General features: G+C 39.6%; 3 protein-coding genes across 4 annotated transcripts; 2 read left to right on the forward strand and 1 right to left on the reverse strand.

The window, feature by feature from the left end:
- The first annotated feature begins 2,457 nt into the window (after positions 1 to 2,457).
- On the forward strand, positions 2,458 to 6,001 carry fosl1a (FOS like 1, AP-1 transcription factor subunit a). 2 transcript variants are annotated; one of them, XM_034883117.1, is made up of 5 exons: positions 2,458 to 2,680; positions 2,798 to 2,908; positions 3,283 to 3,539; positions 4,546 to 4,653; positions 4,747 to 6,001. In XM_034883117.1, the coding sequence occupies exons 2-5, from the start codon at positions 2,803 to 2,805 to the stop codon at positions 5,284 to 5,286; spliced, it is 1,011 nt and encodes a 336-aa protein (XP_034739008.1). In that variant the 5' UTR covers positions 2,458 to 2,680; positions 2,798 to 2,802; the 3' UTR covers positions 5,287 to 6,001. The 2 variants fall into 2 exon arrangements, with proteins under 2 accessions (XP_034739008.1, XP_034739007.1); XM_034883116.1 differs by having other exon boundaries at positions 2,459 to 2,908.
- A 998-nt stretch (positions 6,002 to 6,999) lies between these two features.
- On the reverse strand, positions 7,000 to 14,410 carry ccdc85b (coiled-coil domain containing 85B). Its single transcript, XM_034883120.1, has 2 exons — positions 14,401 to 14,410; positions 7,000 to 8,884 (listed from the first exon to the last, which is right to left on the reverse strand). The coding sequence occupies exon 2, from the start codon at positions 8,879 to 8,881 to the stop codon at positions 8,273 to 8,275; it is 609 nt and encodes a 202-aa protein (XP_034739011.1). The 5' UTR covers positions 8,882 to 8,884; positions 14,401 to 14,410; the 3' UTR covers positions 7,000 to 8,272.
- On the forward strand, positions 12,348 to 17,484 carry fibpa (fibroblast growth factor (acidic) intracellular binding protein a). Its single transcript, XM_034883115.1, has 11 exons — positions 12,348 to 12,733; positions 12,866 to 12,950; positions 14,015 to 14,213; positions 14,497 to 14,623; positions 14,992 to 15,092; positions 15,256 to 15,389; positions 15,948 to 16,056; positions 16,173 to 16,236; positions 16,318 to 16,404; positions 16,542 to 16,639; positions 17,169 to 17,484. The coding sequence occupies exons 2-11, from the start codon at positions 12,866 to 12,868 to the stop codon at positions 17,236 to 17,238; spliced, it is 1,074 nt and encodes a 357-aa protein (XP_034739006.1). The 5' UTR covers positions 12,348 to 12,733; the 3' UTR covers positions 17,239 to 17,484.
- Positions 17,485 to 18,032: the final 548 nt, after the last annotated feature.

Here is an 18,032-nt window from a genome sequence, read left to right on the forward strand (position 1 = left end):
GCGCCTTGAGCAGTTGGGGGTTCAGTGCCTTGCTCAAGAGCACATGGGCAGACCACCATACCATGACCTACTTACTGAGCTACTTCCACTCCCAACTGCATGAAAGTAAATGATGTTACCATCACTTCTGTCCAGTATGAGTACTTTTACTTCTATTACCTATGTATATTTTACGGCTAATGCATCTACTTTAAAGATGTTAATGCCAAGCTGACATACATTCATGTATTATGCAATATTTCCCACACCATTTGCAGTATTTAAATTTAGTATTAGTATAAGTAATTTAGTATTATTGCAATTTAATTAAATTGAAGTCATCATTAATTGATAGTATTATTAAACTTGACATATATCCAGTATGTGAACATTACCTCAATCAACCATTAGCCACACAGTCAGAGCTGTCTTTGTATAGGCATGAGCAAAACAGCACAGTACATTCACATTTATATAATCTTAAGTATGAATTGACAATGTGTAAGTTTCAACACCCAGTTAACCAAATATATGTAAGTGTGTGTGGCATAAGGTTGCTGTTGTGCTCTGTGAAGCACATTAAGTGGGAGTGATGCGTGGGTGGGTGTGGGGGAGTTTTTCATGGTGAGTAACTGGTAATGGAATATAAACTTCCTTTATCCACTCTAGGAATTTGTAAACTTTTGTAGGGAAAAATGTGGAGTTGAACAATAAATAACTTACTCACACCTCACTTAACAGTATACATAAACTTTAAAACTTAAACCTAAACTTAAAAAAATAAACTATTCACCAAATTGGTCACTGGTGATCAGAAATTTCCTTGTCAAATAAGACACGAAAGAAACAGCTGATGGATGAATGAAGGTGTAATCAGGGGAAGGTGGCCAACATGTCAGGACATGTCACAATAAGAGACATTTCAAGTATGGCATCACTTCATTCCTGAAGCTTTAGTCACATGGCGCTCACCTTTACCCCAGTTTCCCTTCATATGTAACCATCAACCACATAAAAAACCTGGGTGTGTGTCCTTATTATCAAAGGGTGTAGTATTGCTGAAATCTGAAATATAAGAAATGGGCCACATGTAGGCTTTGTTAAATGACATTTTCCTGGCAGTTTCAAATTTTGTTAATTGTCTCCATTATTATTCATAAGAGACAGAAGTCCATAATTGAATGTCTTAATTTCTATGTAGATAAGGATCATTTATCTGCAAATTCTTTCTCTTTTTTCTTCACAAAAAAGGTCGACACACTGTCTTTACAATTAACTTCAGTAATTTTTTCAAACAATTGACAATCCTTTTTCCTATGAGAAGAATTAGCAGTAATTTGAGCCACTGGTGCATCAGCAGCCAGGAGTGATCATCCCTTGCCGGGAACTCTGTCCTAAGGGACTGCAAGGTCAGCAGCTGTTGTGACAGACTACGTTTACCGAATCTACAGCATGCAGTTTTTCAATCTTTACTAGGTGCTTTATTGTGCTTGCGAGTAAAAAACAGTCATTGAAAAGGATGGTGGTATAATTGAGCAGCTTTTTTGTGGCAATGCACTGACTCATCTCCACAGGCATGCATGCACATTGATGTGGTTTGTAAAGTGAGAGTGACTGCCAAAAACCCCAACAGAATTTCACAAATGTACCAAACTTTACCACACTTTAAAATCTGTTTCATAATTGATCCTGTAGCTCATGTGCAACCTTGAAATTCATGTCTGTTCTCCTAATAAAAGTAACTCTCAGTCCTGACATGGGGAAAGAATAGATGGAAATGGTTTACTTTTGTCATGTAAAAGTACTTATACTTTTACAAGTACATTTGTAAGGCCCCAATTTCATGTTAACATATTAATAAGGTTTACTTTTCATTAATTAACAAAGCTGAACAAATAAAGGTAGAATAACAGAACCACTTTGTAAGCCTACACAAGTATGTAAAAAAAAAGGTATATCCTAAATGTATATAAAAAAAAACAGTGGCCAAGAGTATAAAATAATAAATTGAACGTCTAAGTCAAGTGTTCTATAAATTGTGATACATCTCCTACAAAATCCTAAATCTGCTTTTATTTTGTAATTTTATAAAGTTAAATAGTGATAAACTTGTTAAAACGAGTTAAAAGTGTTATTCTGTTCATTTTGCTTGTTGGAATTGAATTGATCATATAGTCTTCTTGTCTTGTTCTATTAAAATAGCTTAGGTAAAGTACAATAATTTTACTTTTTTACTTTTTACGTTGCCCAAGTAGATTTTCACTTAACATATTTCACCTTAGCGTAAATAAATTATTATGCAAGTGACTGTGCTTCCACCGGAGTAGGAAAGTAGTAGGGATTAGTAGTAGTTTCTGTATGAGGAATCCCGTGTGCTGCTCTGAGGAGGAAACTCTCACCATATATGGTCAATGACGTCATCAAGCATGGTTTGATCCGTGCGAGGTTCCAGACAACATTATTTCCCGTAAATACAAAGGGGCGTGGCGAACCTATAGTGCCTCTTTAAGAATTACAACCTCACCATCATTCCCAGACTTTGGCTTTTAAATGTATGACTAAGGACGACACGATGTACTGAAGGGGTTTTCAGAAGTTTTAACCCGATTTGAAAATAAACGAGGCGACATTTGGTTTCTTGGTCCCCCTTGAAGACACACCCGTTTGGACTCGACCGATTTGACCGATTTACCGCAATAAAGTGGGCTTACCCAGAGTTTGAATTGACACACGAGATTCATCTGAAAGTACTTTCGTGGGACCTGAAGACTTTTTACTGTAGCCTTCGCTGGATTCAGTCTTCTTTTTGTTTAAACAGAAAGGATGTATCGAAACTTTGGGAGTCAAGAGAGAGGCAACCCGGCGTACACAGGCAGCGTCTCTGGATCAAACACCCTGGGAAACACCAGCACTTCAACCACAGAGCAGGTTGGTACTCTCATTAAACTAAGGTTATCCCAGGCAGTTTGGAGTAAAATCGTTAAACAGAATGTAGACTTAACTGTAAAACCTTTAAAAAGTTGTGAAATTCAAGCTTCAATAAAGTAGGGTAGGCAAGTAGGCTACACATGTAATGCTGTTAATGTCACATCATGTGTCATTTTTGTGTATATACACAAGTTATTACAATGTAATAAGTCAAACCTAACACATATTAACTACCATAATAATCTTTATCATTATGTTCAGTTTTATTTGAATGACTTTGAACTCGACCCAAGAAACCATGTGTTTGTTATTGATCCTATTACAGTAGCCTAATCCTACTAACTTTATCCACATTTTTTCTTTTGAATCTATTCCTCCAGAAGTTTACAATGTCTGGCAGCAGTCAGTTTGTACCAAGCCTCAATGCCATCACAACCAACCAGGACCTCCAGTGGTTGGTCCAGCCCTCCATCATGCATCCATCGGGCCCTTCACAATCTCCAGTGCCTCCCTACCCAACCCTCTCAGGGCCACGGCCTCTGGGTCAACCACCTTCCCATTATCTGAGACCAGGGGTCATAAGAGCAGCTGCAAACACTACTTCTTCAACAAGGCGCAGGAACGATGAACATGTAAGAAAGTAGTCCTTAAATAACAGAGTCTGACACTTGATGAACATGTATACACTGGTATACTGGGAGTCATATTTTCCCTAGAGGAGATGCAGATAGTGAGGTGTGGACAATAGCTCAATCATTCCTGTGTAACTAGTGTGTAATATCCTGTAATACTCTCTGTGTCATTTCCTAAAGACTCACAGTACACATCAGATGAATCCATTTCGACATAGGGTAAGATAAAGAGATTTATTTGAATTCATTATTTAAATAGGTTTAAAAAAGGAAAAGTTGCTCTTCAGAGATAAACACACTGGTTATGTTGTTTGATGGTGTTTACTTTGAGTTGATGTTGACACACTGTTTGCAAAGATGTGCTTTTTGTTCGCAGAGCAATGTTACATGTCGAAACAAGATTTAATAGATGTTCAAGTGAAGTTAAAGTTCAATGGAACTTAAACCTTAAGAACCACCATGTTTGCCACCACTACAGTGTTGTTTTTTGGTTTTGCCATTGGCACACCTTGGCACACATCCCTGTTGCAGTTTTGTTCTTGAAGTTGTAATTTCATGGTACAGGAAGTAGACTGTCATGTGACTCACAGGGGCAAGTCATGTTCTGTGACTCACACCTGAGTCACTGCTGGGGTCTGAGCGTGACTCATCACCCTGAAAGAGCGGGAAATCTTAGACCGACGGCAATTATTATATAGGGTGGATGAAGTCAGAGTTAGGGTGTTACAAAGGTACAAAAGCAGACATTTCAAAATCATTCAGCTGCCGTTACTGTGATGACTCAGTGCACACACATGGTGGTAGTATTTCTCATTTGTCATGTAGTCTATGGTGGACTCCCAACAAATCACACCCTATACATTTGATAATTTGAGTTTGTTGCCCAAAGCAAGCAAGTTTCACAATCTAACTTAAGACATTAGATGGGGTTTGGAGTATTGATTTACTGTGTCAGGTTAACCTATTTTATGCATTGTAATCTTTATTCCTCTCTCTCTCATCAAAGTTATCCCAGGAGGAGATGGAGAGACGTAGAGTAAGAAGAGAGCGGAATAAACTGGCAGCAGCAAAATGTCGCAATCGCCGTCGGGAGCTGACAGACACACTGCAAAATGTAAATAAACATTGTACATTTATCAAAACATTAATACTTAAAATGTATATGAATTAACATGTGTCTGTCTTTCTCTGCTTTCCCCTGGTGTAGGAGACCGACCAGCTGGAGGATGAAAAGTCCAGTTTACAGAAGGAAATAGCTGAATTACAAAAGGAGAAAGACAAGCTTGAGCTGGTCCTGGAGGCTCACCGTCCCATTTGTAAAATAGCGGAATCAGATTCGGATTCAGACACAAATCCATCAAATTCCTCTTTGGGAGGCATTAAACTGGAACCACGGGACTTTAGCAGACCTGGACCCTCAACCACAGTACCAAGAAAGAAGGAGAAGCCTAAACCAAAGATAACCATTCCCACCAGCCAAGTGAAATTGACTGGATCTGCGGTTGCCACTGAATCAGAGTCTCTCCACACACCGGTTCTCACATCCTTCACAGCTGGTATGGTTTTCACCTACCCATCTGCTTCTTTAGACACCAGCGCCTCCATCACGTCCCATGCTACAATACATCAGGGAAACATCCACCAGTCTCAAGCCCCAGAGCCCTGTGGGATAGCTCATCGCCGCAGCAGCAGCAGTGGAGACCAATCGGATCACTCCCTGCACTCCCCAACCATCCTCACTCTGTGATTGACGGCCATGTCATCCTGGCAAAACACTAATGCTCATTTTATCATGTGTGATCGAAAGAATCTGTGGGAAACATGAGAGAAATGAATATGATGATTACCATTTCAAAAGGATCTGCGTGCATCTGCTTCATTTCTTCTCTTTAGAAAGTTGATTATTTACTTAGATAATATGCAAATTAGTGGCACTATAAGGATATGGAGGTTACACTCTTTTTAGTATTTATATAAATGTAAAGTTGTTATATTCTTCATTTTAAAACCTATCAAGTAGAATGAGGATGTTTGAGGTGGATTATGAAAGCATTGCATGCAGAATTATAGAATTCTACAAGCCTTCTAGAAATAAGTGATAACTCCATCAAATAATATATTTATACCAATTATTCAGTACATTTTCATGTTATGTAACACTTTATAAACATCCTCACAAGAGGGAAATAGAGTACTTACAAATAAATTGTCTTTATTTTTATGAATATTTTAAGGATGCTAATATTGTCTATGCAAATTATTGACCACTAAGGCTGGGCCGGAGGAGTTAATACAGATTATATCATCACATATTTATTTTTTAAGAGTGTAATATATTTCTGTTAACGTTTTTATTGTCCCTGACTAAATGAACTTTTTTGGTGGGCAGTGCCTTACTTTGATCTGTTGTCAAAGCTGTACTACTTCACAAACAATAAAGCTCAAAAGGTTCTTAACAATGTAAAATTTGTGGTGGTGTAATATTCTTTTTCTTCTTTTTAAAAAGAAACATCAGGAGGATGTAGTTGGACTGAAATGCCTCTTAAAAGCAACACATTAATCAGATTCAATTGAGCCTAAATCATTTAAACTGAAAAAAAAAAGAAAATGGGTTTGTGAACATTGAGACACCAGAATAACCCAAAGTAAAACATAAATGCAGTAGGACTGACAGAGTTTAATTCGACTAAAAATAAAGCTAAATATTTTTTGGCCGCGGCTTCTTCAATGTGAATGATTGCCTTTGTTTTCTTTAAATATATGATTGTAAACTCAATATATTTGTGTTTTGGACTGATGGTTGGGGGGGGGGGGGCGGACAAGTGATTTGAAGACGTAACCTTTGACCCCGGGAAATAACAATGGCCATATTTCTTTCCCATTTTCGAAAGATTTTATACATAAAACAACTAATGAACATAATCAACCCTTTTAGTGTGACTTAGTCAAAGGTTTAGATTGTTGCAATATGTGCTGATACACTCTAATGACTGATCTTTACCCCTCAACTGTGAACACTGTGTTAGTTACTCTATTTCCCAAAAATAAAGCAAATGTCTTGCTAATGCATACATGGCTCAGAGGGCATTAGATTGCTCCACTAAAATGGAGTCAGAGTGAGAAATAGAGATGGAATGAGAGTCAGATTGAGAGCTCGGGAGCATGAGGGAGAAGAAAATCAGTGTGTATGCTGCTGTCAAAAGCTGTGTGTGCATCACTAAGTGGCATTACTGCTCTCTTCAGCTCTCCAGACAGTGCAAATAGGGATCCAAAAATAAAACTGATGAATATCCATAAAATCAGTCTGTGTGACATGATGGGAGCATCAATCAAGCACAGCTGATTTAGACACAAAGGTCAAAACAAGTGCAGAAATCAATCATTCATTCTGCATCATGGAAATGTGTAAATGTTCATTTCTGCAAAGTCAAACACACAAAGAAAGGTCAGAACAGCAGCACAAAGTGTCATACCCACTGTATTTAAAGCTTTTCTATGCACTACTAGCATAGCCCACCAATAAACAAGCAACAACAAAATAAATCTTCTCTAATCCATGTGCATTATCTATGATTTAAACTGAAATTGGTTAGTAATGCTAGTTAATACAGATAAATCAAGATAAAGAAGGGTCAAAGTTAAGGTTATCCCTAATGTTAACGGGGTAAATACAAAGCATGAGTTACAAAGCTGGGTTACAGAAGACAAAGCTGCCAACTTAAACAAACTCTGTGATATGCTAATTAAACATCAACAACAATGTTATAAAAAATTGTAACATAAGTGAATTTAAACAGATTGGTTTAAAAAGAATAGAAATCATTACAACTCGTAGACCTTCCAGTTTGATACAAAAAGTTTCCAGTTAGATTTTTTAAAAAAAGTGACAAACTTGTTTAGTTCAGCTCTGAGTGAGGTCCAAGGACATCTGTCATGTCTGATCAAAACCTTAACACGTGTGCTGGCTCTGCCCCGGCTCCCGCACATGTACATGATGCACAGCAGCCCCACCTGTACAGTAACCCTGAAGGCCCTTCACATCAGACTAGTTAACAGGCCTGTACAAATTGTGACAATCATCATGCACATATGGCACTCCAATCCTGTCCTGAGGAAGAGAGTGCATAAAATATTACACATTATTGGGCATCTAGCAAAAGCAAATATCAAATAGTTTCATTTTTTTCTTTTATCACAACTCAACTATTTCAGTGCTATTGGAATTCAGTGGACTAAATATGGCTCAAAACTGGATTGAAATGAATCTTTAGATCATTGATCTAAAGATCCATGATAACACTGTCCAGTGCAATAGAAAAAAGGCTTCTATCAGTGTAGGCTAGTCCAGTGCATGAGATAAATTTATACATGTGACCCACCTTTTTGGCCCCATTTCTTTTTTTTTTTCCACAACAGACCACTGAAAAAAGAGAATTCCCCAAAACAGAGGAGTCATTAGAAAAAACACTGTAAAATTTAGATACATTTTCATCTAGCAAACATCTATTAAATGTCTTTGTAAAGTCCTGAAAATGTCTTGAGTGGCAGATTTTTTGTCAAGTCAAAACCTAGTGACACACATCTTTGCAGCATTCAGAAAGCCCTAATGCTTTGCACCAAAGTGATTTGTCAGACAAAGCTTCTATGTCTCAGTTTTGTCCCACACATCACACCTATTCTACAGATTCCTTATTTGAATCGGAGAAGCCCTGACTGCTGACATAAACCTGCCATCAGTCATCAGGTGAGCAAACCAGGTGGAGCTGGTCTGGGCTTCCCACGCTGCCTGTGCTGGAGCTTCCATCACCCAGGTCCCGGGCCACCATGCAGGGCATGCTGAGCTCAGTGGACCCACCGGGGCTGGAGTCACTCCTGCTGACACACTCCTCCTCCAAGACCAGGCACAGCTCCTTCAGGTCTAAATTCTCCTTCAACAGCCCGTCCTGCATGCGCTCCAGGTCGGCGAGCTTTTTCAAATAACCGCCCAGGTCCTCCCGCATCACTTTAGCTGCATGATGCCCAAACAGCTGCCATTCCCTGGCCAGCTTCTTCACTTTGAGCCGATCGTCGTCCAGGAAGCAGCATAGGTCCCGCAACTCCCCGTTTTCCTCCTGCAGGCGCTGGTTAATGACTTTCAGTTCCCTGATTTCAAGGAGGTGTCCCTGCAGCTGTTTATTTACCTCTTTTATCAGCCGTCCTCGCTGGATGAGAGCTGAGATTTTCTCCGACTCCTCTTTACGCAGCCGGCTCACCAGCTCCTCTTTGGAGCACGCCAGCAAATCCTCGTCAGACATCTTTGACAGCTCTCTATCTCTATTTATTAGCTCACCTTCGCTGCCCATTTTCTATTAAATACCTAGCCTGCACCTAGAAGGAAGATTACCTGAGAATATATTAAAAGCGCTGAGATGTAGCTGGATGCTTCAACACAGAGTCATCAGATCCTCTTCCTCTGCATCCAGTGTTTTCCAGATGTCATGTAGCCTATGCAATCACAAGAGGCCAAATCATTCCATAACATGGGATTTCTTTATTTAGATGGCTTTCTTTAGATGGACTAATTTGTGCTGAACCCAGTGTCTGTTCTGCGTGGAAGATACCTTGATGAGGTCGTAGAGGAAAATGAGGCGCAAACCTCCATTAATGTCAATCTGTCATCCTTTCAACAGCGGGCTGTGTTCTCCAAAGGCCTCGTGGAACAGGCTACAACTGTTCTTAGTTTACCTCCACTCGCAGTTTTTTGTAAGGCAACAGATGCCCCGTGGACTGTTTTGTACTGTTTGTACAAAGGCCCGGTCGATCCACGGAGGCTTAATCCAGCAGCCTCGGATACACACACAGCAGATGTTGAGATTTTACATCGCTGGCATCGTCTCATCAGGCTGTGCTCCGATTGACTGGCTGAATGAACACCGTTCCTCGTTGGCTGGAAGATGAGTCCGTGGGCCTACGGTGCAGCAGCTTTTTACAAACGATTTATTCATTCACACTTTGGATAACAAAAAAGCACCAAAATAAATCAAATCCAATCTCGCCCTTTATCCGTTCAAAATAAGTGCATCTCCTCTGCTCATCCACTGGGGCTGGACTGTTACCACAACAATGTCCGCCTCCGCCACTTTCACGGCTGACTCCGCTGAGCAGCGAGCTGCGTGTCAAGTTGGACAATTAGGCTACCGGAAATCAGTCTTAGCCGCCTTCAAAATAAATTAATTGCTCTTTACATTTTGATGAAATTTGTGGCAGTAGGCTATTGGATTTATAACTACAATGTACGCCCAGATGTGTTACTTCACGCAGTGTTTACTTTTATTCATGGTGTCTTCTTCGGGTTTCAGTGCAGTCATGCTCCTCAACAACATTGGTTTTATTTTGGGTGGTTTTTCACTTTTAAAGATGACTGCTTTGACGCTTTGGTTTGACAGTAATCAGACCTAGTGGTTTCCTCTGAGGTTTACTATGACTCGCATACCATAGCCTACTAACGGCACTTGTGGTGGTAAATGGCAACATAGAATCGACCAGCTCAGCGATCCAGCAACTGACTCTGGCCGTGCAGCTACATTATGAAAAATATTACGAAGTGAGGGTGAAGATCTGCTCCATGTGCTCTCTCAGTGATGAACGTGTGCGCCCCCATTTGGATTCAGAAACATAGGCTACTTTTACCTTTATCGTGCTTTGAAACCGAAACAACATAAACACAATCCAAACAGGGAATGAGTAGCAAAGGCCTGTGTGGAACCACTTCCTCGGAGGGGTGGGGAGGGGGAGGGATCGACCAGATCTTTGCTATCACCAAGCGTTTGCAAAATATGGAAGATGTCTGCATAGGCTCTACGTGCCAATGAGTTCACTATAAAGGAAGACGTAGGCCTACAGTACAGTACAGTTATCATGAGTGATTCCTGGTTGTAGGTCTACTCCTTTCATTTCAATGAACACTGGCGGAAAGTGTGACTGCAGGCTTTTTCCATGGGTTTATGCTGAGGCATTCAGCCACATCCTTCCGCTCTCTGTCTCACCTCCATTGTTTCATTGAGGCCATAACAATGTAGGGTGTTAACCGAGCAAGGGGGAGCTGGGATTGGAATCAGGGTGTCATGTGGGGTTAGAAATGAGAGTAACCTAGGCTATTGATGTGCAGCGAGAGATCTGACAAAAAGACACGTTTTCCCTTATGTAGTGATTTTGAAGGACACATGCAGAAACACAGAAAGGGAGGGTGAGTTGAGGGATTTGCAGGGATTTATTAAGATTAATCGCCAGAGGAAAAGAGAGCAGAGTGTGTACACGCAGCTAAAGCACGAGGGCCTGGTGCTCACACAGAGGACTATTTTTTATCTGACAACATGTTAAAACACAGTAACTAAGAGCAAATGTGGGAGGGCAAAGTTTAACAATGAGCTGCTGCCCGGCGGACAAAAGCGCCACGTCTTACTTAAAATGAATGGTGTTGTGTTGTGATCTCCATCGCAGTCCCTCACTTAAAGATGCAGCTGGCAAGACATAGCCTATCGGCGCCTATTTGCCAATAGGGTCAAACCGGCAACAATAAAACAACTTGAGGTAGGCTAGCCCTATCAATTCAGCAAATATGATGAAACTGGAAACATGCTTTCCCTGCTAATGGAGTTTTGAAAAATTATTGAAGCCTATTATTAATAGGCTACATTATCCCTAATTGAAGACAATTTAATTTCATTGATAGTAACCTATAAAAACGCTGTCCATTAGACCTAGTGCTTTTATTGAGTGATGTTCTGTTAAATGTTTAAGCAATTTGGTATGCACCATATTCACTGGTCAGAAAAATGCCTTCTCGTAACACTTTCTAGTTTTAGCATGATCAATACTATATTATTTATTATTGTTGATAATAATTAATATTTTATTTATTATTCTAATTAATAATAAGAACGACAACGACAATAAAAATAAAAAATAAAAAATAAAAATAAAAAGAATAATAATAATGTGCGTTATTAGTCTATGTGGCACATTTTACCCATAAAGGATGAGAGACATATTTGCCGTGGCTCTACTGTGCCTGCAGCAGTGGAACAAGCAGAATGGTTGCAACACTGTTGCGATAATCAGAATGGTTGCTACACTGTTGCGATAATCAGAATGGTTGCTACACTGTTGCGATAATAGAACGTTGGAACTAGCGGAAAAAGAACGCAGATAAATAAGAATGTTGAAGAAGCTCTGACAGGGAGGTGTTCGGGAGGTACTGGAAGTGGACAGTGGATGCTAGCGCTAAGATGACTCTACCGCTATGATAGTTTCAAAATAAAAGCATAATTTCTACAAATAGGTTACTCAATTAAAAAACTTACATTTTGTGGGAAACATATAATCCTACAAAAGTATGATGCATTCTGAGAAATATGCTAGCCTACGCGGTGATAAACAAGTTAAAATGTGTGCACGGATACATGGTAGGGTTTACACACACTGCGTCTCTTTTATTGGTAGGCTACTGCACAATAAATGGGCTACTGCGTGTGAGAGCACATCCTCTGGTCTGCACTTCAACAGTATATGCACATTCATTATAAAACCTATGATGGCATGTTGTCAAACGTTAATGAACATTACAACAGTAGGCTAAACACTGAATAACACCAGTTCGATATAGCCCGAGGTAGGCTACACGTATTATGAAAATAATAAAACAGATAAAGTATAAGGCAAAATATATAAATGAATTCTATATACAATAAGACTTTTTTTAAACATTAGCAATCTGCAAAAAAAAAAAAATTGAAATTATTTTACAGTCTGTTCTGCTTCTGTGACGTAACAAACCGGAAGTTAGAGTAGCATGACTGCTGTTGTTGACACTGAGCATCCTTAGCATTACAGTAATGCTAACATTTGGTGGATGGTCGTGTTTTAAACCACGTGCGCTAGTTACCTGATTTTGCCGTCTTGATAATTTGGTTTTAATTTACCGTTTTGTTGTCTGGTTGTCAGTTTCGTCTCCGCTAAAGCTGCTAATTTTGCGACGTAACTAGAGGCTATAGCTATAGGCTAGCCTTTATAGGTCACGTCAACGTCAGTTGGCGGATTAGGACGCCATGGAAAGAATAATTAACTTCATCCAGTAGAATTTAACAGTATATTTGCATATCAGCTTTTATTGTAGCTTGGTGCTTGGAACTGCTTGGGACAACACTTAAAACAAGGTATAATGTGTGTGTTGGTACTGAAAATGGCGTTTAGCTAATCTGGAAGTTGATTTTTGATGGCTACTTAAGATAAACAAACGTTAGCTAAACAAGGTTTAACGCACTTGCTTTTACTTTGCTTCCACGCAGATGGCAGTGGAGTTGGATGTGTTCGTCGGTAACACCACTATCATGGATGAGGAGGTCTACCAGCTCTGGCTGGATGGATACACAGGTATGTAGGTGGAGGCTGGGGGTGTGGCCTTGACCACGCTGCCACTTTGCTTGTTTGCAAGCCATGATGTCTCTCTCTTTCTCATGGGCAGCCCAGACTCTATGGGCAGGCAAACCTTAATAAAGAGAAGTCTAAGTCTAATTCTAAGCAGAGAAAGGCGAGGTAACCTTGCTCCTTATGACCTCATAAGGAGTTTATTTTTTACTGACTTTTGTTGTGTGTGATAGAATTGGAAAACACATAATGCAACCTACAATGAGCTGCACACATATTTGGCATTCTCATCCACATGTTGAACATAAAGATGGAGTGGCAATTCCGTGCTGCTGTATGTTCACACCTAGCCTTGCATGGGCAGACCTATCTCCACAGCACTGCAGAGGAAGGTCTGGCCCTTCCACACAACATTCCTGGATAGAAGAAAAACATGCTCTGGTTTATTGGCCTTTCTTTTTTTGAACCCGGGCCCGCTGCGTCGAGGACTAAACCTCTATACATGGGCAACTGAGCTATCCGGGCAACCGCATTTCTTTCAAATACTCACAATCGTCTTGGGCGGAGCTAAGCTTTAAATGCAGCAAGTGTGGCTCTTTAAAACTGTCTCGGGAAGGAACTTGTTTAGATTAAACATTTGCACCCTGCAAAGAAAACGCCACATACAATATTAAATGAAGTTAACCGTTCGCACAAGGTCCCAAAACGTCCCGGTTAGAGAGTAAATGCCGTAAACACATTCTTTGTAAATCTTTACAACCATTCCCCGAACAAGCCAAGTAGGTCTACCGTGGTGCATGATCCTTGAATTTTGCCATTTTCAGTCTGTAACATTGCTGAGAAGTTCCGGTTAATGCTGTTCAGTTTGATCAGAGTTTAAAGTTAACTCAAGGAAAGCGGAAAGTGGTTGACAACCCGGAGGAACTTTCGGCGGCACTGGAACTATCCCGTAGATGAACCGTTGTCAATATAGACTAAGTCACACCTAACCAGTAGCTTAATTAGTACATGTTGTTGCACAAAACTACAGACTTGATTGGCTCACCAAGCATGTCTGATTTATCTGACAGTGAACGATGCAGTGAAGGTGCGAATGGAAGGAGGAGTGATGGAGGAGTGTGAGGCGAGTGCAGATGTTCTGCTGAGTGACACCATGGACCAGTACAGGACTTTCCATATGTGTGAGCGTCTGCTGCACAGTCCATCCAAACTAGCCAACCAGCTACTGTTCCAGATCCCACCTAATCGACAAGCCATGCTCATAGAGAGGTGCAGTAATGATGCTCTCATTCATTTTCTTTCAATTATCTGATTTGTTTCCAGTGTCTGATGGCAAGGTATATTACACGTCTCATTGTCAACAATCAACAATTTATGTATTTTTCTATCTTTTGAATATGCCCCTTCCTTGAAACAAGGGATTCTCTTGTCATGGCAGATGTTACCATGGCATGCATTTATTATTAAACACCACTACTTTATTTGTGATTCCTGGCATAGTAAATAAGAATACATTATACTTACAAGTTTCCTTTGTTGCCTTCTTGTTCAGGTACTATGCCTTTGATGATGCATTTGTCCGTGAGGTCCTGGGAAAGAAACTCTCCAAAGGAACCAAGAAAGACTTGGACGACATTGGTGCCAAGACAGGTGTGACACTGAAGAGCTGCAGACGACAGGTAAGAGCTTTCTGAACACGTCTGTTCACCTAGTTTTTAAATGGTCTGGGCTCACTGTGTATCAAAAGAGTCTGCAACGGTTTTAAAATACAATTTTAGTTGTGAAACCACAGTGATTTGTTCCTGGTCCTAATCTGACTTTCAGTTTTGTACTGGCTATTGAATGTGACGCCTTAATTGACTGACTAACTTTATTATAGTTGTCTTATGTTTGTTTTGAGTTTCAGTGACGAGCTGAATTTCTGTCACTTTTGACATTTTACATTAACATCTTTTATGTCTAATTAATGTTTTGTGCAGATTTTATGCAAGTCATGTTGTTTACTTTAGTAAGTCTCCTGTATTTCTCTGCCTGTGTTTAATTTTAGTTTGACAACTTCAAACGTGTTTTTAAAGTTGTGGAAGAGCTGAAGGGACCCCTGGTGGAGAACATACGTCACCACTTTCTTCTTTCTGACAAGCTTGCAAGGTAATCTGTGTGAAAAGCAGAGAACAATATTTATTTTCCAAAGCATTTGTAATGCTTCAGTTGTGTTTTGTTGTAGTTTTTATGATGAATTACTACATGGGTTTGTATTTGGTTTAACTTTTTTTCTTGTTAGCTCCAATAATGCGTCTTCTGGTTATTTTAGGGATTATGCTGCCATTGTTTTTTTTGCCAACCATCGCTTTGAGACGGGGAAAAGAAAGCTGCAATATCTCACATTCCAGGACTTTGCTTTCTGTGCTGGGCAACTTATCAGCAACTGGACCGTTGGGGCTGTTGGTGAGCCATTTGTCTTGTTTCTTTTGGCAGTTTGCTACCATTTTTATCTGAGATGTAAGGGACATGTATAACATTTAGATCAGCCATGTGACAGATATATCTCTAATTTTGAACTATCGTATTGTGTTTTAGTTTGAGGCTTACAGATAGATAAAACATTAGTGGTAAATCCAAGAACAACAAAAACAGAAAAAAACATCGGAAAATGTGAGTCAAATTATACAAAGGGCCTAAAATACATTTCTCACATAAGAAGAAAAGGTAGGCTGTTGATGTTGGTTGTTATACAAAAAGGAACATTTGGAGCGTTGCCTCCTTCAGTGAGTCCCACTGACCACCAGAGGTCCTTCAGGTTTTGCAGATCCTCATTAGAATAAAGATGAATTCAACTTTGTAAGTTACCAATTAGTAATTAATGTCAGGTAATGTCAGTTTCAATTTTTAATTAGGTTAGGCAGAGTCTGAAAATAATTGTAACAAAAATAATTAGCTATGATAATAGCTCAAAACATCCTTTGAACGGAAATTGACTGTTTCTGACTCAAGTTTGCTTTGTAGACAACATGGTGGAAGACATGGACGTTGATCTGGATAAAGAGTTTTTACAAGAGCTGAAAGAACTGAAGGTTTTAATCACTGACAAAGATCTGCTGGATCAACACAAAAGGTAACAAGAACACACATTTTTCTTAATTACTGCACTTTTTACGAGCTTTTAATTAAGGTTTAATCCACACTCTCTTAATGACGATTTCTCTTTACCTTTCTCTTATCTCTTTTCAGTCTGGTCTGTACAGCACTCAGAGGAAAGACTAAAGCTTATAATGAGATGGAGGCTAATTTTAAGGTGATACACCCTCATAATATTGGAAATGTAAAATGTGACCAACTTCTACAATGAAAGTAATGTAATTCTTCTTCTTTGTAGAATCTTTCAAGAGGTCTTGTCAACATCGCAGCAAAGTTAACCAACACAAAAGATGTCCGAGATTTCTTCATTGATCTTGTAGAGAAGGTGTGTACTTGTACAAAATGTAGTTCCTATGTTTTCCAGGTGTTTTAAGCAAATGGAGATCATGCAACCTAATTTTCTGAGGCTAGTTTTAAAGTCAGCCATTGAGACTGTCTCCTCTCCTCCTTTTTCTCCCCCAGTTTATTGAGCCGTGTCGTTCAGACCGATGGACAGCTGCAGACATGAGACTCTACCTCACTCACTACAATAACTCTGCACACATACTTGACACATTCAAGTGAGTAAATGTGCTTTTTTTTGCAAAGCTTTTCAAGTAGAGTTTTATCCCAAGGGGGCAACCCCTGCTAAAAAATGATTTTTTTTTTTAGAAAACTTATAGACTGCATATTATATACATTTTGGCAGTCATTAAAGCTGCACAAGCATAAAGTTGTATGTTAAAATGCTCTCTAATATTGCTGTCTCTCTTCTACCAGTGGGTGTCACCCTATCTTGCCTCTGATTTCTTAAACTGTAGTTACCTTGTTTCTCATGCAAACACTCTGGAATGTAGTTAAGGGTTTACACAGCCCTGCACCACTACATGCTTAACAAAGAGATATTCATAAAAAGAAACATAGACACCAGCCCCCCCCGCCCATTACATTGAGTGGACAAAGTTAGCCTCATTTAATCTCTTTTTCTCTCGATTTCACAATTACAGTTTGTCATGAAACTTACAGTACCTCTTGCTACATTTACTTAAAGTTTGATTTCTTTCTGTCTCTCTGTTTTCTTTCTGTCTCTCTCTGTTTTCTGACCCTCAGACATCAGGTGGTGTGGGACAGATACATGGTCGTCATCAAAAGCTGTATCTTCAAAATGTATCACGACTGAAGCATTTTTTTTTTTGCGGTTTGCCCCTCATTTCTCCCCACTTTTCGCTAGGTTTGTTTTCTGGATTTTCCCCCCGCTAAAGCCGTTATCTTAACCCTTCATTTTGTGCTTCTTTCCTGTTTCGTTTTATCAGCTGTGATGAAAATTAAGGCCCATTATTGCTTTCAGCTTCCCTGTTTGCACCAATTGTCCCTGCAGTGTCTTTAAATTTGGTCTGTAAATAAAATGAACATATTTACATCAAAATGCCATGCTGATGGTTTTATCTACTGTGTTATATGGCAGAATCATTAAACTATTCCAGGGACAATATTTACTGACCTTGGGATTGTTGGATGGAGATAAAAGACAAAGAGAGAAAGACACAATTCATGTGCACAAGTGAAGATTGCGGACCTGTGAAGCCCCGCTTCATCACTCTAAACTGTATTAGTGTTTTAAATTTTAAATACAGCTAGCAGATTACATGCATCATGGATTGGGACCTCTGCCCGTGGCAGTGTGTGGTCATGGGAATAAGGCACCAGCCAGGGGGGCACAGTTGGTCCAGCTTGGGGGTTGTCGGTGTGACTTTTAACAACATTCCCCACAAAAACAGCTGCCATCTCTACCACCACCCAGAAAGATGGGACAGATAAACAACCTGAGGGGAAGTAAAGATATTTAAACCAAAGATTTACTTACATTTCCTCCCATATTGTTTAAAATAGAACACTTGCAAACTCTAAGAATATAAAGATTAGTATGTCAATTGATGAAATATTTGGTTGAAAACTTTAATGCACGCAATCATT

The sequence above is a fragment of the Etheostoma cragini genome, chromosome 10, assembly GCF_013103735.1.
Source record: "Etheostoma cragini isolate CJK2018 chromosome 10, CSU_Ecrag_1.0, whole genome shotgun sequence".
Lineage (NCBI taxonomy): Eukaryota > Metazoa > Chordata > Actinopteri > Perciformes > Percidae > Etheostoma > Etheostoma cragini.

What these genes read in the sequence shown, in the direction of transcription:
- ccdc85b (XM_034883120.1), bottom strand. Translation starts at nt 8,881, where the DNA reads ATGGGCAGCGAAGGTGAGCTAATAAATAGAGATAGAGAGCTGTCAAAG.
- fibpa (XM_034883115.1), top strand. Translation starts at nt 12,866, where the DNA reads ATGGCAGTGGAGTTGGATGTGTTCGTCGGTAACACCACTATCATGGAT. An exon ending in CTGGACCGTTGGGGCTGTTG is followed by an intron (nt 15,390 to 15,947) that starts GTGAGCCATTTG and finishes TTTGCTTTGTAG; the next exon opens with ACAACATGGTGGAAGACATG. An exon ending in AGATGGAGGCTAATTTTAAG is followed by an intron (nt 16,237 to 16,317) that starts GTGATACACCCT and finishes TCTTCTTTGTAG; the next exon opens with AATCTTTCAAGAGGTCTTGT.
- fosl1a (XM_034883117.1), top strand. Translation starts at nt 2,803, where the DNA reads ATGTATCGAAACTTTGGGAGTCAAGAGAGAGGCAACCCGGCGTACACA. An exon ending in CACTTCAACCACAGAGCAGG is followed by an intron (nt 2,909 to 3,282) that starts TTGGTACTCTCA and finishes TGAATCTATTCC; the next exon opens with TCCAGAAGTTTACAATGTCT. An exon ending in GGCGCAGGAACGATGAACAT is followed by an intron (nt 3,540 to 4,545) that starts GTAAGAAAGTAG and finishes CTCTCATCAAAG; the next exon opens with TTATCCCAGGAGGAGATGGA.